Source organism: Leuresthes tenuis, unplaced genomic scaffold (genome assembly GCF_036924035.1).
Source record: "Leuresthes tenuis unplaced genomic scaffold, fLeuTen1.0.hap1 SCAF_6, whole genome shotgun sequence".
Taxonomy (NCBI): Eukaryota; Metazoa; Chordata; class Actinopteri; order Atheriniformes; family Atherinopsidae; genus Leuresthes; species Leuresthes tenuis.
The window spans coordinates 4,768,199-4,790,493 of NW_027325360.1; the positions used below are offsets into that span (position 1 = coordinate 4,768,199).

The 22,295-nt window shown below is 41.0% G+C and overlaps 1 protein-coding gene and 1 long non-coding RNA gene across 3 annotated transcripts; one reads left to right on the top strand and one right to left on the bottom strand.

The window, feature by feature from the left end:
* The first annotated feature begins 652 nt into the window (after window positions 1-652).
* Window positions 653-20,782, top strand: LOC140309432 (serine/threonine-protein kinase N2-like). The gene is made up of 20 exons (XM_072387277.1): window positions 653-1,171; window positions 1,421-1,577; window positions 6,695-6,843; window positions 7,071-7,284; window positions 8,295-8,420; window positions 8,919-9,028; window positions 10,983-11,126; window positions 11,492-11,567; window positions 11,673-11,865; window positions 12,709-12,844; window positions 12,985-13,037; window positions 13,141-13,198; window positions 13,319-13,410; window positions 13,730-13,906; window positions 14,060-14,122; window positions 14,205-14,281; window positions 14,515-14,657; window positions 14,870-14,977; window positions 16,993-17,073; window positions 17,361-20,782. The coding sequence occupies exons 2-20, from the start codon at window positions 1,427-1,429 to the stop codon at window positions 17,562-17,564; spliced, it is 2,355 nt and encodes a 784-aa protein (XP_072243378.1). The 5' UTR covers window positions 653-1,171; window positions 1,421-1,426; the 3' UTR covers window positions 17,565-20,782.
* On the bottom strand, window positions 14,931-22,230 carry LOC140309434 (uncharacterized). Of its 2 annotated transcripts, none has more exons than XR_011916381.1 (4): window positions 22,001-22,230; window positions 17,413-17,572; window positions 15,892-16,073; window positions 14,931-15,019 (listed from the first exon to the last, which is right to left on the bottom strand). It is a non-coding gene; the product is annotated as an uncharacterized lncRNA (long non-coding RNA). The 2 variants fall into 2 exon arrangements; XR_011916380.1 differs by having other exon boundaries at window positions 14,955-15,039.
* Between the last annotated feature and the right edge of the window lie 65 nt (window positions 22,231-22,295).

A 22,295-nucleotide genomic window follows, 5' to 3' on the forward strand; every position in this document is an offset into this window, starting at 1 on the left:
TTTGTCTTTATATTCTCTTATGTTTAGAGCATTTTCTAATTTATGGAAGGATATAAACATAAATCCAAAATCCCCTCGGTTAAACCCTACCACTCTAATATATCAACTAAATTTGAGAGATGCTGCTTTCTGTTATTTAGATCTCTGTCATAAAAATCTACCCAATTTATTGCACATGCATTTGAAAGATAATGCTTAAATTTGCATATTTGAATAGACTTTCACAACACTTGCAAAGCAAAATGTAACTCTCTTAATGTAGGCCTCACCGTCTGAGGTGGTTTCATTATTTTCAGTCTGTTAGTTGTAAACTTGACCCTTTCCACCTTTAATGTCCCCTCTTAAGAGTGTCCCCTCGTGTCGGTTATGATTGATCGCTGTCAATTAGTCACCTATCAGTCTCCACTGTCATTTGACAGGCCAAGAGAAAGCTCAGAGAAAAACCACAACAGCCACAGAGCTGTTGTGTGTCCTTGTCCTTGTCAACAGTCACTGTGGGAATTCACAATTCTGTCAGTAAATGAAGCTAGCAGCTGCTTCTACTTTTATATTAATTTGATATATGTTGATTTCAATCAAAATTAATGTCTCTCAGATCCTTTTAGTGTAAGAGCAGGTTAAACAAATCACCAAAACACTGCACGGCTGATCTCTGCTTTGTCCCGAAGAGAGCAGCAGCAGCTCTGTGTTTGTCTTTTGGTTGGTGGCAGAACGGGAACATGTGGTCATGCAGCGGCCAATGCCGAGCTCAGAGCGGATGATCAGCGCTGTCAGATGAGCAGCAGCAGCAGTGCTGGCAGCGAGGAGGAGTTTTGCTGTCCCTCTGCAGAAAGAAGCCCTCCTAAAAAAGGCAGGACAGAGAGAGGGTGGGAAATTGGTTACAGAGCAGAAGATGAGGATGCCGTGGGAAGGGGATGTTGCAGAGGAGGCTGCAGGGAGGCACAAACAAACATCAGGACAAGCTGTGTGATCCAAGTCACAGGATGTAGGAGCTACATCAGAAGAGCACTCAGTCAAAGTGTGTCTGTGAACGCTTCATAACATCAGAGGACTTGTTGTGTTTCAAGGATAGTGAAGGTGGAGAGGTGCAACCTGAGAAGCCCCCCCCTCTACTTCCACTTAGGATGGCAAATTAGTCCTTATTCAGCAAGGAGCGAGGAATCACCCTGAGGTTGGTAAAGTGCAAAGTCATACTGTTTCTTCCTGGCATGAACATGTTGTTCCCGATTGTTTTATGTCAGCTGTCACACTTGTTTTTGTCCAGCATGCACATGAATTGATTCTCCATGTTCTGCCAAATGTTTTGCTGAACTATCTTTGTGTTCAGTGGCTGTACTGTTTGGAAATGTGCTCCGGTCCCAGCGTGGGTGTTAGTGTTGAAGTGAGGCTTCTTGTCTCTTAATGTGATGTTGTTATCCAGGATCAGATGTTGTCCACAGCTCAGCAGATGCTGCAGGATAGCCGCTCCAAGATCGAGCTGATCCGACTGCAGATTATCAAAGTCACCCAGGCTGGCAGCAGCGGTGGTGGCATCAGTGCTGATGGCATTGGGAACCTTAACAGCTCCACTCATGGAGGTCAGTTGTGGGACAAGTCTCCTCATAGAGTCACAGAATGATATTCTGGATGTCTTCATTTAGCTCATCTTTCTGGTTTATTTCAGAATTGAAGTTAGTTTGCAAGGGGCATGAAATCAGCTTTTATAATGAATGGATTCCACCTGTCACTAGTGGAAACGCACGTTTGTTTTTCTAAAGTTAAAGGAGCAACTTAGCTCATTAAACCAGAAAATAATAAGTGAAAACACAATGTACAGCAACATGTTATGTTATGTCATGTTACAGAACTACCCAAACAGCAAATTCTGGTATAAAAATTATATATATTTATAACAGATCTTGATTTCCTCACTCAGGATATAAAACTAAACCCACTCAAGCACATATGCACATGCACCCCAACACCAACACCCACACACATGGAGGCCAATCCAACCCTGACTGACAGGCTCTATACTTCGAATTTTTTTTCGACATTTAGCCATCTTTAAGGCTAACTAGCTAAATGATAAAGTCCTGACACATTGCCTGTCTTGACAAATCAGCCATTTTCTAATCAAGGTCTCCTTGTAACCTCATTAGCAAAGATGCGTGTAATTGTTACATCACTTATAGACATTTCTTATCTAAAAATCCAGAGATTATTTTAATCTGGATACAGTCTGGATATGCTTAAAATGAATTTGAGGCTCACAGTCTGGATAATGCTGGAAATACTTCAGCATGCATAAAAGTGTCTCCATTAAGTCATTAAGTCACACATGTAGAGAATGACATGACAAAAACAGACCTTATTACCATGGGAGTTTGCCATGTTAGCATCACTGCTGTATATATCCATCCTAGTGCACACTGTTTCTGGGGGCTTTAATCGGGCTGGCATGAAAACTGTCCTCCCTCATTTTCATCAGTATGTGGATTTTGCATCTCAGCGAGAGATTATACTGGACCATGTTCACTCAATCATCAGTAATGTATTCAAGGCAGCACCTGCCCTCACCTTGGTTCATCTGACCATCTCTCTGTTATGCTAATTCCAGTATGCAGGCCCCCAGTAGTCCAGAAAAAAGCCATCTGTAAAGCAGGTGAGGGTCTGGTCTGACGGGGCTATTGATGTTCCTCAGGACCCTCAGGACCCTGAGGAACATCAACACCTGGAATCAACACCTGGAAAGCAGCAGGGAATGTGTGGATCTGTTAGCCAGACATTTTTAACATCTCACTAAATCAAGCAATTGTTCCATCGTGCTTTAAGATCACCCATAGCTCTCACTCCCATCATGATCAAATGTTTCAAGAGGCTGATAAAGCAGCACATGGTCTCCAAACTCCCCTCCACATTCGACCCACACCAGTTGGCTTACCGCCCAAACTGCTCCTCACAAGACGCCATCTCCTCTGTTCTCCACCTGACCATTCAACACCAGGAGGAGGAAAAGAACACTCATGTACAAATGTGTGTGTTTAGCTCAGCATTCAACACGGTTTTTCCCCAGTGTCTGGTGAGCAAGCTGGTCCTCCTCGGCTTCTCCACCACCTTGTGTAACTGGTTTCTTGATTTGCTCTCCAACTGGCCTCAGTGTGTGCGTGTAGGAAGCAACACCTCCTCTGTCATCACAGGGCTCCCCCAGGGTTGTGTCCTGACCCCGATGATTTTCACTCCGTTGACCTATGGCACCAGGTCCATCACTGGACTATCACCACCATTATCAACAGCATACTTGGTGATACAACAATGGTGGGCCTCATCCATAAGAATAACGATGGGTCTATAGGGAGGATGTGGAGCAGCTGGTGTGGAAGGAACGATCTGGTCCTGAATGTCAGCAAAACAAAAGAGATCAACGATGAGTTCAGGAAGAACCATCCTAGTCACACAACCCTGCTCATCAACAACACAGAAGTGGAGTTGGAGGGGAGCACCAAGTTCCTAGGGGTGCTCATGACAGAAACTTACCAGGACTCAGCACACGGTGGTTCTTCCACAGGATGAGGATCTCTCCCCTCCCCCTCCATTCTCACCATAGGCTGTTGCACTGCTTCAGACTGGAAGACCCTGCAGAGAATGGTGAGGACAGCACCTTCCTTCTATCCAGGAGCTTGGACATGAACTCTGTAATATAATCAACTTCTCCCACCCCCACCATAGTCTGATCAATCTGATGGAGCCTCCCTCCTGCAGCCTCAGGAGCAGAACAGCAGGGCTCTGTAACAGCCTTAAGACTGTCAAACACCTTTGGCCTTAGATGGACTCAAATTAAATGACAATTTGCCACCTTGGAGCAATATATTTTAATATCTAAATGCATGTTTTCTTATCTATTTTTTAAATATTTTTTTTAGCAATAACAACTTTTGAGTAGTGTTTTTATTTAGTACATTTTTATAATCTAGAGTCAGCGCTGAAACTTCATTCATATGTGCACTTTGGGTGACAATAAGGTATCTATCTTGAAACATCTATCTTGAAACATCTATCTTGACATTGGGGAACTGCTACATATTATTTTAAATAAAACAAATATTGCAGAAGCTCTTGATCACAAAAAACAACTTTTCCCCAAACCTTTTGAATTGATAACACTTGAAACCCACAAAATAGTTGTCAAAATGACGATATGCCTCCCTTTTGTGGATATCAGCAATTCGAAAGACAGGTTGGACCACTGGTGCAGTTGGAAAAAAGTTATGTTTTACTTTGGGGACTCAAAAGGATTTTTATCCATACGATTATCTGAAAATGCAGCGAAATGTTTGGGGGAAAAAGCTTTGCGGCGCTATCCAACTGCATACATTTCATCCCTCCTAAAGAAGGTCTCCAAAGACTTTCTTTGTGTCCAGATTCAAATTTTTGTTTTTATAATGGTGCATGTAGTGAGATACAATACTTTCCTGATATGAAATAATTTACCATCAGTAGTGAATCATCTAAATCCAAAGTCCTCTCTGCTTTCACGTGTGACCCTGAGCCCATCAGGCCCAAAAATAAACCAGTAAAAACCAATAAGTATGTCCCCAACAAGGGCAAAATGTAGACATCTTCACCCAACAGGGACCGTCCATAAAACATGTCCACTAGGACCGCCACCAGGCGGTATTACCACTAATCCATGGTAGCATTCAACACAAAAAGGATTAGAACCAACAAAAAACACGTCTACCCTTACCACAAAGACAAGAAACAGTTCGCATGGGCCCAATTTAAGCCGTGCAGAGCCCTGATCCCACACCCTACAAGCTGAATTGGATTTATAAGAAGTGCACTCATAAAGAACAACACTGTGGAGCTGAGGCCTAAGACGACAACAAAGGATGCACAATTACCAGCAATCACAGATCCTTTGATGTTCACACAGACCGACAACAAACTTCATCCGCCCCTGACCTATCCCTCAGGCCAAGTTAGACCTTCAACTAGTTTTTGGTAAAAAAAAAAGAAAAAGAAAAATGAGCCTGAGAAAACAGAGGATACACGTTTACCATCTATGACAGTAAATGTGCAGCTGACACAGACCCAACTCAAATCACATCTTCCTCTGAATCTACATTCCTCAGGCCCACCTAGACCAGTAAATAGTGTGCTCAAATCAGAGGAAAAAAGCAAAAACACGTAAAGAAATCTCAGGGGGAGTGGAGTAAGTGGACCCAAGTGCAGACAACGAGGAAGAGAGAGGCAGATGGTCTTGATGGTTTAATGGATGCTCAGAGAAAATAAAGGCAAACAAACAGAGTTATTCGGGGATTCCTGTCAGTGAAGTGAAAAGCAGCAGCAAGACATGACAATGATCCACCAAAAAAGGAACAAAAACCAGAAGAATATACATAGATAAGCTCCAACCCAAGTCATGTCCCAAGAGGGTCTTTTATATAAAAAAAATAATTAATTAAAGCAATGAAATTAAAAGAACTTAAGCCGAAAACTTGAATTGAAAAAAAAAGATTTAAAAATCAGTTAGAAAAACAGGAAAAGCAAGACATGAGTACAAATTCGATGCTGAATTAACCGTTTAACAGCGTTCTTTAAAACGTTCTAAAAAGTCATAGCAGTACAATTCAGATGAGGGGTTTTATGTTCCAAATCTTCCAGATGTTCTACCAACAGGACTTTATTATTACCACATGAAGCAGCTCCAGTAGATCTGCTGTAATTCTGTAGTTTCTTCACACAGTCACAGAGAAATCGAAGGGCAAGTCCATTTGAAGACAAACTGTACATAATGGGTGTAAAAAGAATTTATAGAACTCAAGATCCTCTATTTATTCAAAACGTGACACTGATGGTACATGTAGTGATGGTATTCAAGACACAAATGAACAGCATCATGTGTAGGATCTAGTTTAAATGTGATTTTTACATGAAAAAGAATGAATGAATAAAGAAGATAAATGCCTACACCAGGAAGTAGTCCATGTAAAATTCATGGCTCAGACTTTCATTAGCATCACAGAAAGCTTAACTGCAGAAACTGCTCCTGATCTCATGTCATGTCTGCTTATGTAACCCAAACTACAAAAGTAATACCTGCCAAGCAGGAAAAACAGTGATTTTCCACCCACAATAGGTTTTTTGGCTCCTCCACTGCCCATATATACAATAGTACCTTTTATACAAACGTGCACCCTGAAGTACAACACTTATCAAGATTAAAATAACTCTGAACAGATTTTGCAAGATGGAAAATTGAACTGTGAGACGCATTAGTAGTGAAAGTAGATTTTTAAAAAAAAGCATTTGCAGGACTTGTTTGCTTTCAAAGCCCAACAAAAATACACTCGAAGTCAATACTACCAAAAAGTCACAGTACTACATTTGATCTAACTGCTTTTTATAGACTTCCTGTGAAGTTATACGCAACAAAAGAAGGGTTCTTCCCTTTTAAGTTTCTTTGTTTCGCCTTTTTTTAAGCTTTCATACATTGCCTGATAGTGTCAGCTAAATGCCAGACATACGAAAGGTAATGTTTAGGCCGTTGCCTGGGGTGTGATCGGATTTCAGAGAAAGAAATGTTCCTTTCTCCTCCATGAAAACTGTTTACAGGAGTTAAAAGACTTTGAGTTGGGACATATAAGAATATATCACCGTTCTTAAAGGAATTCCTTCATATCCCTTCATTCCCTGTTCCACCTTCCCTCAGAGATCTCTTCTGTCAGTATCAGTCCGGATGCTCGCTTGGCAGAGTTGCAGCACTACATGCAGAGAGAAACAGATGCGTTGGTGCTGGCCAAAGATGTGGTGAAACAGCTGGAGGGGATCCCAACGCTGGACCAGAACGCTCTGGCTGAGGTGAGACTCTGATGTGGGATATTTGAATTTCAGGTCACACAGAAACACATGAAAGCCACTGATATGAAATGCTTTTCTTCTTAATGATTAATGTGTTCAACATTGCAGGTGTGGTACTTTTAAGGGTTATTTGAAAGCATAAGATGTATCCATGTACAATCCTCCAGCAGAAAGAAAAATGTTTCAGGTATTTATTTATAACAACAGAATGTGTATCCGTCTGTCAGGCTCAGTCTCGGGTGCAGGAGTCTTCCCAGAAGCTGGACATTCTTCAGCTTTCTTTGGAGAAATGCCTGAAGGAAAAGCACTATGAGGCTCTCGAGCAGCCTGAGGAGGGCATCGACCCTTCAGGGGAACTGCAGTCCCCCCTAAACCCCAGACATGAGTGTCCCCTCTCCTCCTCACCATCCATCTTCACCATCAGACCTGCATCTTTAAACGGTATCAACACAGACTCCTTTTTTTAATTGAGCATTTTTGTCCCAAATGATATGTATGCCGGAGTGTATCTTTGACACTTAGACGTGTGATTTTCGGTTTTCAGGTTTGTTTTTAGGTTAGGTTACTCTTCATTACAATATTTTACTAATAATTTTACATGAATCTTTGTGAAAAGAACTAAGAGGTGTGTTATTAATGCTAATTAAAGGAGAAATACACACATTTATTAAACGCTGCTGCTCAGTTTACACTCGAACAATGTGGTCACATTTTAGCATGTTCAGCTGCAATCAATTTGAATTAATAAACTGGGTGTGTGTCGATTTAACGCTGTGTCTGTTTTCGCTCTGATTAGTTCTAAATTACATTTATTCCCTGGAGACGTCAGAGAGAAAACGGGTGGAAAATCATTATCGACCTGTAAAACCCAGATTCCTCTCCTCAGCACCACTTGTTCAGCAATCCTTTAAAACACATGTCATTTATATTTTTGCTTGCTTTCTATCTAATATGTCATCCCCCTCAGTAGCATCATGCATGCCCCCGTGCTGCTGACCTCCTGCAGTGGATAGTCAGGACATGTAATCTGTTGGTTTTGGACAGTTTGGCTCTAAGCCATTCTCTCTGAGCACAAGGCTAAAAAAATAAATAAAAAAGATAAAAATAAAAAGCCTATTGATGATGTAACGAGGCGACAAATGCTGCTCTTTCGAGAACGAGTCTCAGAACGGTGAAAACACTTGAGGTGATTTTGAGCTCCACAGCTGTTGAAACGAAGCAAATGAAGAGGCTCAGCGGGAATATCCAGAGGGCACTGATAAGAGGCTTGAGTTCAGGAGATTTATTCATGCTAACAAATGAAAAGTTTCATTTTGAAATGCTGGGTTCATTCTTGGTCAGCTGGCTAAGCAGTGACAGACCAGGCACTGGAAACAGACTGTTGGGTTGCTTTTGGGATGTCTCGCTGTGAACAGTTTAATCAGTTTGACTCACCTTTCTCTCTTTTTTAGGCAAACTTGAAGTCAGGCTTCTAGGATGTGAGGATTTATTGAAACCTCTGACAGACTTGGAGCAAGAAGACCCTCTGAGTCGCACTGAAGACAGTTCAGTTCCTCACAGGACCGACGGTTTCTCCAGTGAGTTGACATCTTTCATTTTTACAGCCTTTCATGTTGACATTACTTGTAGATTTCGTCTGATAGTGACAGGGCAGCTTGTTTTTCTAGCTGTGCTTCCTTGTAAAGATACAGTAGAATGAAATGTTATTAATCTCTCAGTCACAATTGAATTCTTTGAGCATGAAAAATGAATGGATGATAATACAGAACGAATAAGGTTGCACTTTATCTTACAGGTCATTTCCGTATGATTTCCAAGAAAACTTACCAGACGTTAAGAGATGTTTAGTTACTATCAAAGGAAACGGCACCAAAAAACTGACAGTTTGTTGAATAGTTGGACACAGAAATGCACTTTAGTCATGATGAATGAACAAGTGTTTTTCTACATATAACTCAAAAGATACATGATAAACAAGCAGGAGCATCAGTGCTAAGCGCTGAATCATTGCTGTTGTTATGATCAGGCCTGAGTTTTTGGACGATGTCACTAATCTGCTACTGTCTGTCTCACAGCAGAGATCAGCGCAGTGCTTCGGCTGGACGGCAGACTGGTTGGCCGGACATGTTGGGCGGCCGCCGGCAGGCTGAGCTGGGATCAGACGTTCTGCATCCAGCTGGAGCGGGTGAGTCCAGTCGCCAGCATGCAGTCAGGCGCCAGCACACACAACAGTGAGAACTCCACATTCGGCCATATTATGCTTTTTTTTCTGTATCTAACTGTATCTACATTAACGAGACAAAAAAATCCAGTTTTTTGTCTATGAATCTTAGTTTTTTACTATTTTATTGTATTTGTAATTTTATGTAATGGACCTATTTATGCACATTTATCAGTCATAAGGCTTTTTAATAGTGACTGCTGACATGTTCTTCTCAAATTTATTTGATTTATTTCGTCATTGATTATTATTATCATTATTATTATTGTTGTTGTTGTTTAGTATGAAATTATTGTAAATATTTATAATTTTTTGAGCTACTCGACTAATTTGAATTCCCCCCACTGGGGGATGAATAAAGTATTTTTCTATTTTTCTATTCTACACAAAACAGTGAAAAAAAAAAGACTTGGAGAGCGATTATTAGAAATTGGGATGAATTCGTCACCTGAACAAATCTGATAAGAAAGACCAAAACTCACTGACCAGACAAGAGGGGCGTTAATCACTAATAACTCTGGTTTACCAGATCCAGCCCTGAGCACATTCTGTGGTCTTATGTAAAAAATATGATATCTGGGACACAGTTTGAAAAACTTGCCTTTTACCTCTTTAGATGAGACCTAATTGTTAACAAATGTCAACACTCCAGTCAGTATTTTTTAGTAGATCATTTAAAGTGGCAAGTTTGTGGTAAATATAATGTAAAAAAACTGAAAAATAAAACCTGCATTCCCATTTTCCCATTTTCAAAAGCCTCCGTGACCTCTGGCCAGTTTTCAAGCATTTCCTATGCTCTCTCTGTTTCACATCTCCCATGTTAAAGCAGGCCTTCCTGTGTGTTTCATTTCCTGTTCATCATCCTATTTCAAACCGAAGTGTGTAATTTCAGCTAAGGAACGACACCGGACGGCTGCTCAGTTTCTGTGAGGAAACAAGATCAACGGCAATACGCTTTTGTTGTGCCATCAATGTGCAGAACTTTGTTTACGTGCCACTGCTGCAGATAAACAGCATCAGCAGCTTAGTGCCGGCTGAAGTAACCCTGCGTGTGCTCATAATGCAGCCGCTGCAGAGCCATGTCGAGGGCACAGTGCAGGCCAACCACTGTGCACGATAGCATTTGTGAAGGGTTTCATTTGAAAAAGAGGCTGCGCTTGAGCAAGGAGAGTAAAAATGTCATTTTTGTCCTTTTTTCCTCAGCTTCACTGCCAACAGGGATATATATAAAGATAACTGTGAATACAGTTGTGCATATAGAATAAAGTTTGACTGATTTGTTGCCATGCAGCAGATGTAGAAGTTGAACCTTCGTCAGCTACACTACGCTACATCATATTTACTCCCTTTTACAGCATAAATTTGTACAAAGTTCCAAAATTATAGCTTTCAATACAGAGCCTTATCTGTGGCGTCATTACTTTTAATCAGATAAATGATCTGAATATCATCTCCTCTCCTTCATCTGAGTGTTATTTTTGTGGACAACAGAAGGAGCTGTTGTCCTCAGTTATTTGGAACCATAGACAGGTTTATTATTGTTGCAGTTCCACCGAGCACCAGCAGATGTTGCTCTTATACCTGCATTTAAATCCTGCAGATCCTTTACTTCATGGCAAATGTACTGGAGACAGTACACATAGGTTTGGTTGTATTTATAAGAATCAAACTGTCAGAATCAAAATCAGAGAAGGAAATATTTAGTTTCTTTATTCAGATTTTTTTGTTTTAGTACCAAATACTATTGTAACATGATTAGCAAAAGTGTTACTGAATTCCACCCGAAGTCATCACTTTTGATTATGAAAGAGCCAAAGTCCAAATTAATTTTTCATTTATCGATCAGTTAATTACATCTCGGCACTCAAACCCTCAGTGGATCAGTTATTGTTTGTGTCTGCTGGTAAACTACTGACAGTCTCGAGAGCTGGAGGTGTGCGTCTTCTGGCGAGACCCGGGGGGGATGTGTGCCGTCAAGTTTCTGCGACTGGAGGAGATGATGGACAACTCAAACCACAACCAGGGGTTCAGTCTGGAGCCACAGGGCCTCCTCTACACCAAGGTACAAGCAAGGGTCTGGCGAATTCTCTTTTCGTCATCTTATTCCTGCAAAGGAATCACCCTGATGGTGGCATCTATTGTAGTTTTTCACTTACAGACCAAATGGCAAAGGAATGGTGCAGTTATTTGATTCATTTTATTGCTCACAAGGCCCCTGGCCCCTGGCTGACATGTACCAACACATAAATATCTGAGCTAAATACCACATATATGTTAGACCATCTCAGTGTGGTGCAAAGCATCGATCAGCTCTGGCTTCTCCAAACATACTCTCACTTAGCACATCTGATATTTGAATGCGTGTTAAGATACTAAGAACATAACACAAATTACTCTATTCTGATCTACATTCTCTGTATTTCACAGCTTCAGTTCATCAACACTGTGGTTGAGCGGCAGCCAAAACTGAGACGACAGCGATGCATCTTCACCAAAGAGAGAGGTACAAACAGTCCGCAGGGTTCACATGTTTAGAGTTCTCTTCTCTTTCTGCGTCGTGTCCTTGTTAGAATACTTTTCTGTATCATTATGTGTATAACTTCCTTAGGGAAGAACTTTCTCAGAGCTGCCCAGATGAACATGAACTTTGCCACGTGGGGCCACCTGATGATGAGCATCCTCCCTCGCTACAGCTCCTTCACCACCTTCAGCTCACATCTCTCCATGACCCCCGACCTGGTGGCCAACAGCCCGTCACATCCAGCTGAAAAAGAGCCTCAAACCACCACTTCACTGCCAAGGTCAGAAACTCTCTAAGCGTCAGGACTTCATCTGGTGGAGTTTTGTGGCTCTATGTATTTGCTAATTTATTGTTGTTGAACTTACCATAAACCTCATAAACCTAGTTTCCTCTTCCTGATTCCTCTGTCCCGCTTGTAATATGAATAGAGGATGTGATGAAGAGACTTAAGGAGAGAGGAGTTGAGTTTATATGATGTAACGCAGCTCATCATCCAACCATTCTGTCGTTATAACCAGTAATCGTGTTCTAGAGTCTCGTGTCATGGCTCCATTAGACTTCATGGAAGTGGAGCACATCTTATCGCCTCCTCGCTCCTCTGGGAGCATTTTAAGAGCTGAGACCTCCTAACCCCTAATTCGAACCACTTTCTGGGTTGTAGCTGGAACAGATCCAGAGGCACAGTAAATCAAAATGTTAATTTAAACAACAAGGAAGTACTACACAAAAACAAATAGAACAAGCATTTTCATTTATTTTCCTTTTCTTTCTCCATTGATGATCTCACGACCCCCCACATTTACCCTGTGACCGTTTAAAGGGGCCTGACCCTCGGGTTGAGAAGCATTGGATTTAACTAGTTAACAGCAAATGAAACAAACTGTGACGGCTGCATCATCACCATCTCATGTAATTGTGAACAGTATAAGGATAAATCCCTCAAAAGGGACTTTACCAGTAGAGTCAGTACTTCTGCCTTTCTTGTTACTTGGTATATTCATACTTTTAGTGGCATTTTGAATGCCGGCCTTTTACTTGTAATGGGAGTATTAACGCAGATGTTCTGGTTCAATAAAGTATCTGAATCTGTCTTCCATCACTGGTGCTCTGTGTCCATCTGCAGCGAAGCTCCAGTAATCAGCATCAGCATCACTGAGGATCAGCCGCCTCCCATCAGCCCCGACCAGGGAAACGACTCTCCCAGCATCATCACCACAGCACACAAAACATCATCTGTGCCTCCACTGCATGAACAACTGGTAAATGATTATTGATAAACCTGCTGTAAATGACATGGCATTTGTTTATTTGATTGATAAACATTAGGGTAAAGTCAGTAATTACCAATAAAAGTTGTAACTAAGCAGTAAAATGTTGTAAATTTTGTCTCTGGTTGCAGTTATCCATAAACACTTCAGAGGGAAGTGAGGATCAGCCTGTATCTGCTCTAAAGTACACACATCTGTACACATTTTCACACAGATGTTATCTTATTTGGTGTAAACGACGAGAGTGAAACATGACATTCAGCATGTATTACTTTCTCCTTTACAAGGATGCAGATGGAAGATTTCAAATATATTTCAGTACTGGGACGTGGACACTTTGGAAAGGTAACAGATTAGCCTTTTTTTCTGATTAGTTTCACTTCTGCTCCCATTTGTCCTCAGTTTGTCGGTTGTATCGTTTCTTTTCGTGTGTGTGTGTGTGTGTGTGTGTGTGTGTGTGTGTAGGTGCTACTGGCAGAGTTTAAGAAGATAGGAAAACTGTATGCCATCAAAGCCTTGAAGAAAAGAGACATTGTGACTCGTGATGAAGTGGACAGGTGTGTGAAAGGAAAGCTTTAAAACACCAATTTGTACAAAAAACTACAGATCTGATGCACAGTTCATGTAAAGGCTTCAACAGTTGGCTAAATAATCTGCCTTTTGTGTCCAGTAGAGCTTGTAAAAACACTTGATTTGGTTTGAGAACACTTCTAGTTTATTTCTAATGGAAGTTTCTATGTGCATTTAATCACACTTGAGAGCAACTTCTTTATAATTATCTGTGTATGAGGGTTCACAGATCCAAACGGTCCGAACATAAGGCTCCAAAGTTTAAGTTCAGAGCAGCCTGTGCTGATTTGGGTTGTTTTCCTGCAGCCTTATGAGTGAGAAGAGGATCTTTGAGATGATCAACGCCTCCAGACATCCGTTCCTGGTCAACCTCCATGGCTGCTTCCAGACCTGCGACCATGTCTGCTTTGTCATGGAGTATTTACCAGGCGGCGACCTCATGATCCACATCCACAACGATGTTTTTTCTGAAGCTCAGACTAGGTGCGTTTGTCTTGCTCTTGTTTAAAGTTTCTGCACCATTAGCAGACATTATGTTCCTGTAGCTTAAGTTTATATTTCCGAGTTTTTTCTCTTTTCTACATGTACTTTGGTAGTTATTGTCCATACTTTAAGATCTGTTGTTGTCTTGTACAGGTTTTATTCAGCCTGTGTTCTTCTGGGTTTAGAGTTCCTGCATCTGAATAAAATCATCTATCGGTAGGTCCGACTGGCCAAAGTGAACTCACATCTCTACAAACACACAGTGGCTCTCAGTGGGTATACTTTGTGTCTTTTACAGAGATTTGAAGCTGGATAATCTGTTGATGGATGCTGATGGATATGTGAAAATCACAGACTTTGGACTTTGCAAAGAAGGTGAAACGATGACGCAGTACATGACTCCTCTGTGCCTGACAGCTTCGCATTTGTGGAAGTTTTTATGTAATTATGGTCTAAGATGTACTTGTTTTATTTTTGATGGCAGCACCAAAGTCAGAAATGTACAAATGTTCATGATTTATGGTTTAAACCTTCCTCAGAACGCTACCGAAGGTGATGATGACTGTTCAGTCAGCATTTGTAAAGGAAGTTATGTGATATTTTGGCAGGAATGGGTCATGGAGATCGGACCTCGACTTTTTGTGGAACTCCAGAGTTTCTTGCCCCTGAGGTCCTGACAGATGACAACTACACCCGAGCGGTGGACTGGTGGGGGATGGGCGTCCTCATCTATGAGATGCTTGTTGGAGAGGTTGTTAAAATCTATTCAGTTCTGCACTCTGTTACTCAAGCTTTTGCTTGTCTGTTTTTCTTTTTTCTTAATTCATTGTTTATGTTCAGTTTGAATGTTAAAATGTTGAGTATGAACAGCTGTTTACCTATGACTGCCTCAGTTATAATTATAAAACTGCTGATATGTCAAAGTTTAAAGGCTGACTCAGCATCTCTCTGCTCTCCTGCTAGTCTCCGTTTCCCGGTGAGGATGAAGAGGAGGTGTTTGACAGCATCGTCAATGATGATGTGCAGTATCCAACGTCTCTTCCTGCTGATGCCGTCTCCATCATGCAGAAGGTAAGAAGACATTTTCTTATCTCCCAGGTTCCCTGGAATGCCCTGAGAACACGTGGAGGCTGCTGATGTGGTAAAAACAGGTGTCGTGACTTTATTAGGGATGTGGTAGTAAAGTGTTGGATTTGAATTACTTTTCATTTGCAAAGTTTGTGAGAGTAACAATACTTTTTTCAGACCGAGTTTTCTTTAAATCACAACATATAAAAACTTGCTATCATGAGAAAAACGTGCTTCCGTTTCTAGAGATCACAAAGTGATTATTTTTAGGTCCATAACGAGAGGTTCCTGTGTAAAAAATCTAATTTCACTATTCATTATCGTTATAACGACAGGTGGGGAGGATCTATAACCTTAAGTTATGCCAGAGGAGATTAAACTGTCACCAAATGTAGACATTTTTAAATCCAGGTTAAAAACATTTCTTTTCTCATGTGTCCATGCATGAAATCTGCACGATATCTTTTAACTTATCTAGACTGTTGCTTGTTTTTATTCATTTTAATTATTCTATTTCTTTCTATTTATAATCTCTTACATATTTTTAATGCTTTTTCTGCTCCTTGCTGCAATGCTTTTATTTTATTTAAAGCACTTTGAATTGTTTTATGCATGAAATGTGCTACAAATAAATTTGACTTTGACTTTGACTTTAAGTCAAGGCATTCATATGTAATTCTGTTTGCTGCACTGACTTTCGAAGGTTTCATCAACTCAGATTCAGTCAGTATCTGCCCCCCAGGCGATCCCATTGTTTGTGGTGACAGGAAAATAAACTTTACTTGGCTGAACTCACAAGATCTGTGAGAATTTCTGTGATCTTGAGAAAATAGTTATAATTATCTCGAGATAACAACACCTATTTATCCAATGTCAGTACAGAGCTGGGCACAACTGATCTGCGTTCCAATCCTCACCTTCACCTGGTCATTAGTTATGGGCAGTGATCAGCGGAAAAGAGCCTCCTCCTCAGGGTGTCATGGCTGCTCCGCCGCATCAGAAGGAGCCAGCTGACATGAATTAGGCATCGCTTCCACACGCCTCCCAGAGAAGGAGTTTTGGACATGTCCCACCAGTAGGAGGCCTTGGACCGTCACTTCTATAAGACAATTCCTAGTGTCAAACATGGCAAAAGCAGCATCATCCTGAGGGGATATTTTACAGTGGTAAAGGATTAGAAATAGAAATAGAATAGAAAGCCTTTATTGTCACTGAATGACTTGCATACAATGAAATTAGGAGCGCTGCTCCGCTTGGTGCCACATATACATACAAAAGAAAAACAGCAATAAAACGAGAAAAGTTTTAAACATAATAAGGCCAGTAAAAGTATATATGTAACTGCACTAGCCAAGTGTATTGTGCGTACAGGTGGAGGGGCGAGGTGATCGCACATAGATTTATTTTGCATGAGAAGATTTAAAGTCAGTGTGTTTTATGGTGAAGAAACTGTCTCTGAGCCTCTTCGTCCTGGCTTTATGCGACCTGAGGGCAGCAGGTTAAAGAAGTGATGACCGGGGTGGGATGAGTCCTGCACAATGTGTGCCGCCCTGCTAAGAGCAACCAGTGATCCTCTGAGCTGTGTTGATCACTCTCTGCAGAGCTCTCCTGTCTTGGAGGTGAGGCAGGATGGAAGCAAACATTGATATGGAAAAAGACTTTGAAATTCTGAGTGAAAACCCTTTAAAAAATGCAGGATCTCTGCCTTGAAGAAGCATGCAGCCTTATGTACAAAAAAACAAGAAGAAGGAAAATGGTCCAGTCAAGAGGAGCAGGATAAACTTCAAAAGAAAGGTGTGCTGACTTTGTGAGGCCAACGCTGCTGCTAAAGTAGCTGTAAGCAAGCAGATGGTCTGTGAAAAGTCTGATTTCTGTGTAAAGGGGTCACATCAGTCAGCCGTGGAACTTACCTGGAGTGACTTTGAATATTCACTTGGGGGAATTAACTAATTAAAGAGCTCGTCCAAAGCAGAAATCAAGCAGCCCTCCTTATGTCAGTAAACTATGTCATTTTACAGCTACTGAAGAGAAACCCGGTGAAGAGGCTCGGCGCTGGAGAAAGAGACGCTAACGAGGTCAAGGGAGAGAAATTCTTTGAGGTAAATCTGTTTTATTCGTTTCGTTAATGCTTAGCTCTTAGATCTCTAAACATGTGAAACGTGTCTGATCCAGCCCGGGGAGGCATGGATTTGTACAGATTAGTCAGCAACTCTGACTGTCAAAACACATCAAAGCTCTGATAAACACGCTTGGTCGTTCTTCTAAATATCGATGGCTGTGACCTTTGTGACTGAGTAGTGTTAATTGATAACTATTTTTGTGTGTGGACAAGTGTGGGCTGCAGTAAATACAGATTCAATAAGGATAACTTTGTCAAACTTGGTAGACCATCGACTGGGAAGCCCTGCTGGCCAAGAAAGTAAAGCCGCCATTCTTACCGTCAATCAAAGCATCCACAGATGTCAGCAACTTCGACAGCGACTTCACTCGGCTCCAGCCTGTCCTGTCACCCCCCTCCAAGCCCTTCAGCCTCTCTGCCGAGCAGCAGGAAGCATTCGCAGACTTTGACTTCTGTGCTTTGCATGGATGAATGAAGTGCTGAAGAGACCGAGAGGGAAAATTAGCACCAGTTTGACCCCGTGACAGTTTATCTTAGCAGGTAACCATCATACAGGCATGAAGTAAAATAATTCAGGTGTTTTCTTTAGTACAAACCCCATTTCTAGAAAAGTTTAGACATTTTCTGACTGCAATTAAACCTCACTCTGCTGTTGAGCTATAAGTTGGTCAGTTGTTTGAAATCTTTTCTTTAACGACACAAGTAGAAGTATTTTTATTGTCTTCTCTGGCCGGTTTTATTGTCTTTAGAGAACAGAAACAACTCCACAATTCCATGCAGCTTCCTTTTAATTACACTTTTTAATCAATTTTGAATCGAGGATCCTAATTGTTGCCATTTTTCAGAGGAATCTGTGTCCATTCTTGCTGAATACGAGATTTAAGCTGCTCAACAGTCCGTGGTTGTTGTCTGATTCTCCTCTCCATGATGCTTCATACATTTTCAGTGGCAGACAGATGTGGGCTGCAGGCAGGCCAGTCAAACACACACACTTTTTGTCTATGGAGTTGTGCAGAATGAGGTTTATCACTGTCCTGCTGAAATGGTTTTCTCAGGAAAAGACGTAACCTTGATGGCAGCATCTGTCTCTCCAAAGCTCCAACATCCAGCTCTGCATCAGTGGTACCTTCACACATGTGAACTCATCCGTGCCATGGACTCCGATGCACCCCCATTCCATCATAGACGCTGGCTTTTAAGCTTTCTCTGATAACAGCCTGGATGCTCTTTCTCATCTTTTGGAACGTAGGACCAGGTGTCAGTTTTTCCCAAAAACAGGAGAAACATGGACTCATCTGACCCCAGGATCGACCGTCTTTCTGTCCATCTCAGAGGAACTCGTGTCCAGAGAACTTGGCAGTGTTTCAGCACAGATTTGATAGATATATATCTTCCGTATGTAATACAGTTTCAGGTCACATTTTGAATGCAGCAGCACTGTGTTGAGTGACACTCCTGAGCTCGTGTGGATATACTGATCACGGTGGCTTGATGGTTCATTGTGCAACACTGTCGAAGAGCTCAAATGTTACAGCCGTCCAACAGTGTTTTTTATCAGTGTTGCCGTCATCAAATTCTAGATTTGTTTGAATTCTCAACATACAGTGAAGTTGGTCAGTGAAGACACTAAGAAACTTGTGTCTGTTAATGAAAGGTTCCAACTAATTAACTGTTGACTGATTTAAGTCTTTGTTGTGTTTTAGAACATTTCCCAGTTGTTCTGGAATTGGAGTTTGTGTTAGAAAGCAGCAAAAACGCTGACATTGGCATTTAGTTTGATGCTGTATTAATGGATTTATAACGCAGTCAACTTGCTTAAAATGAATCGATACTATAAGCCCTTTTTAAGGTCCACTTTGGACCCTTGACGCTTCTTATTGCTGTTGATTGTTACACCTTTGAACCATTTTTTAAACCTCACTGACTGAATGAAAAAAAAACGGTAGTAGCAAATTCTGAGAAATAAGATTGCAGAGTTGTATTGATCAACTTCAAGATGCTGGACTTTATTCTCTTCATCAATGAAAATTTCACTTGATGAGCCTTTCAGGAAGTGTCCCACCCTGGTTCTGACAGAACCTCCAAATGAATGAACACCTCAATCATATCAATCATTTACAAAGAAGACAATGCTATCAGTACAACAACTCTGACTGTTATTCAGTGGTACTCACTGTCGTCCAATCAACAGCCAATAGTTAACTTAATAACCAGGCGGTATCTTTGTGTTTAACTGAGCAGAGAAAGTCCTTGTAGCCTTTTATCGTCACCGTGAAGAGTCAGCCTTTGACCCGTCAGTCTGCAGCATAATATAACTCACATTCTCCTGCTATTACAACGTGTTTTATGACTTTGTTCAGGTGAAATGTTGTAAATGAAGCCTATCTTACGGAGGTGAATACTGAGTACAGGAAGCTTGAAGAGTGTATGACATTATTGCATCTTTTGTATGTATCTTTACTTCTCCGAGTTAAGTGCAACCCAAATCCTTCGATCACAATAACAATGCAGCAAATTTCCTATCAGAAGTGGTTCTGGGTCAATTTTCTGCTATTTTCTGGCTGAAGTTGTATAGAAATCCTGGCTCCTGCTCCACTTGATGTCATTATTTATGTCACTTTTCCTCTTGCTGCACTATATAATTTAGCTAATCTTTCAGCTAATACACTGGACATGGTCCAACTCAAAGCTGCCTTATGATCACTCAAGCATGCATGAAATTATGATTCTCATATCTCTGTCAAAGCTGTGCATGTAATATTCCGTTTGTGTAATGTTGTTGTCTTCCAGTCACAGACAAATCACATCTGAGTCATATGGTAAGAGGAGATGTATTTCAGCTCTTTAACAGCTCTTTAACTGAGATTAAACAACATAATCATGGTCCCAAAGGCATCCAAGACTTTAGCAAAGGCACAAAAGTGGAGTCTGTTTTAGTAAGGGAGGTTTTCTGTCTCAGACATCGAAAACCCTGAGATGGATGTTGACACAGGAACCTCCTTTTGAGCTTTTCATTGGATTGAAATCCACCTTACACTCCTAAGTGCTTGTAGTTACCAACATATTCTTTTATGTTTTCCAGGAAATGACAAACTCACTTGACAGGTTTTGTTTGTTTAAAACTAACTCTGCGATTGCTGCTTCTGGGTGGATTATTTGTCCAAACTCTGCTCCATTCGGGTTGAAACGTGAAAGATGAACAGACCAAAGAGATTTGAACATATAGGACAGGTTATTTCTATTTAGAGCTCACGTCTTTCTCTGAAACGTAGGACCTTTGTGACTCTTGGCAGTTTGATACAGGCGTCAGAATCCCTGTTTCCTTGCACATTCCTTGTGTGTCCAACATGGGAACTCATGGAGCAATTTTAACTCATTTATACATTTCAAAAGTTCTTTGTGAAATCTCCAGTGGTAAAGATTGTTGAATCCAACAAGTGTATCTGTCCTAACATACAGTACTGCTTCGAAAGTTTTCAAGTTCTGTCACAAAAATATATGTCAGAGAAGCCGTCCAATCAGGGTGTGACCTCATCCAGATGTGTTTTATCGTTGCTTCATTTTAAAACTGCCTGTGTGATCAGCAGGGGGCGAACTAGGACTGAAGTACGAATGTGAAAACTCAACTTCTATAGATCCTCGTAAATTAAGGAGTAAACTAGAGTTCTGATCGATCGGAGGATGTAAAATTAAATTTGACAGTTTTTCATATTTTTCTTCAGATGCAGTCATAAATCAGAACATGTTGACGACAGGGAAACTTGATTGATTAAATGGTGGAACGACTAAGAAAGTTTGCGTTCAATCGGTTTGATTATATAGATGTTTCAAAGAAGAAAGTCAAACGTAAACAATTCTCAAGTTTACCAAATTCTGATGAACTCGTCGAATCCTCTTCAAGCCTCCTGTGTGTTAAAGACAGATTCTGCTTGTTTAGTGGCCTTTGCTTTGTACTTATTTACAGTATTTATCTTTCAGAGGAACTCTACGTGCTGCCGTTTCTATGCATCACTGTGACAGGCTTTGCTCACTGCCTTGACAAAAAAAACCTGGTTTCAAACCTTTTCTTTTTCCTATAAAAAGAGAAAAAAAGAAAAAGCAAATTCCAACATTTCATGTATTTGTCTGTTCATTCCGTCGTAGCAAAGACGCACTTTCATGTGTCTCCTCGGATCGTTTTCTGCTACAACACTAGAAGTGCATGGCACCGTGGTGAACTCGTGCACTAGAAATCCTGTAATCGATGGCAGTATAAGAGAAGCCATAGGTAGTCCTAGATAGCCATAACAGTGACTAAAATCTGCATTTTTGATCCAGTAAATCATATGTGATTCTGAAGTCAGGGCAATAAATGAAAGGGGACAAGGAGAAGAGCAGGGATGGAGCTTGATGATACTTACCCTGATTCTGTCGCAATGCACCAGTGATGCTTTCAGACTACAGCTGGCTTTAAAACCATCAATATGAGCAAAACGCTCACCTTTAAAGAGTAACTTAACACTCAGCCCACTTTCTGATTTCGTACATTTTCTATAAAACGAATTTTCTTCATAGAATTATTTGGACTTTTCTCAACTTTTAGCGTTTTTTGCAAAAGCCTTTCTTAATTCTTTGGCATCGCCTTCGTGCTTCACACCCACAAAGAGCGATGACATAAAGTGCTGTACAATCACAAAAATCCAGGCATGTGAAAGCATAAACCAAGTCAGTGAGTTTCAGACCAACACGGACGTCAGAAAAGCAGATATTTGAAACGATCTCAGGCAATCATCACAGAAATCACAGTTTGTGTTCAGATGGAGTCGGTTACACACACAATGTAAACAGAACCGTCTAATCCCAGTCTGCTAAATAATTAAAGAACGACTCATGTACACAACAGCATCAAAACGGGATTAGTCACTTACCGTTGGGGGATGTCTCAGTTGGCTGCATTGTCCATCTATCCAGGATTTAAGATGCCAATCAGGGCTTTGTCCTGAGGAAATGGCATTTAGCTTTAGGTAGGTGGTGCCAAAGTGCCGCCAGGTGCCGCTGTAATGAGATTAATCAATGGTTTTCACTTCACCTGTCAGTGTTCACAATGTAGTTTATATCTGTTCATTGTAACAAGACCTGCAAATCTACAAAAAGTAGTATTGAAATAATGATTATGAACTATATTTCAGAGGGTCTTCTTTCAGAGGTCACTGCTGTTGCTTT

Excerpts from the sequence above, each read along its gene's own strand:
- LOC140309432 (XM_072387277.1), top strand. The coding sequence starts at position 1,427 with ATGTTGTCCACAGCTCAGCAGATGCTGCAGGATAGCCGCTCCAAGATC. Across the intron at positions 8,421-8,918 it reads CAGGACCGACGGTTTCTCCA|CAGAGATCAGCGCAGTGCTT; the intron begins GTGAGTTGACAT and ends TCTGTCTCACAG. Across the intron at positions 14,658-14,869 it reads ATGAGATGCTTGTTGGAGAG|TCTCCGTTTCCCGGTGAGGA; the intron begins GTTGTTAAAATC and ends CTCTCCTGCTAG.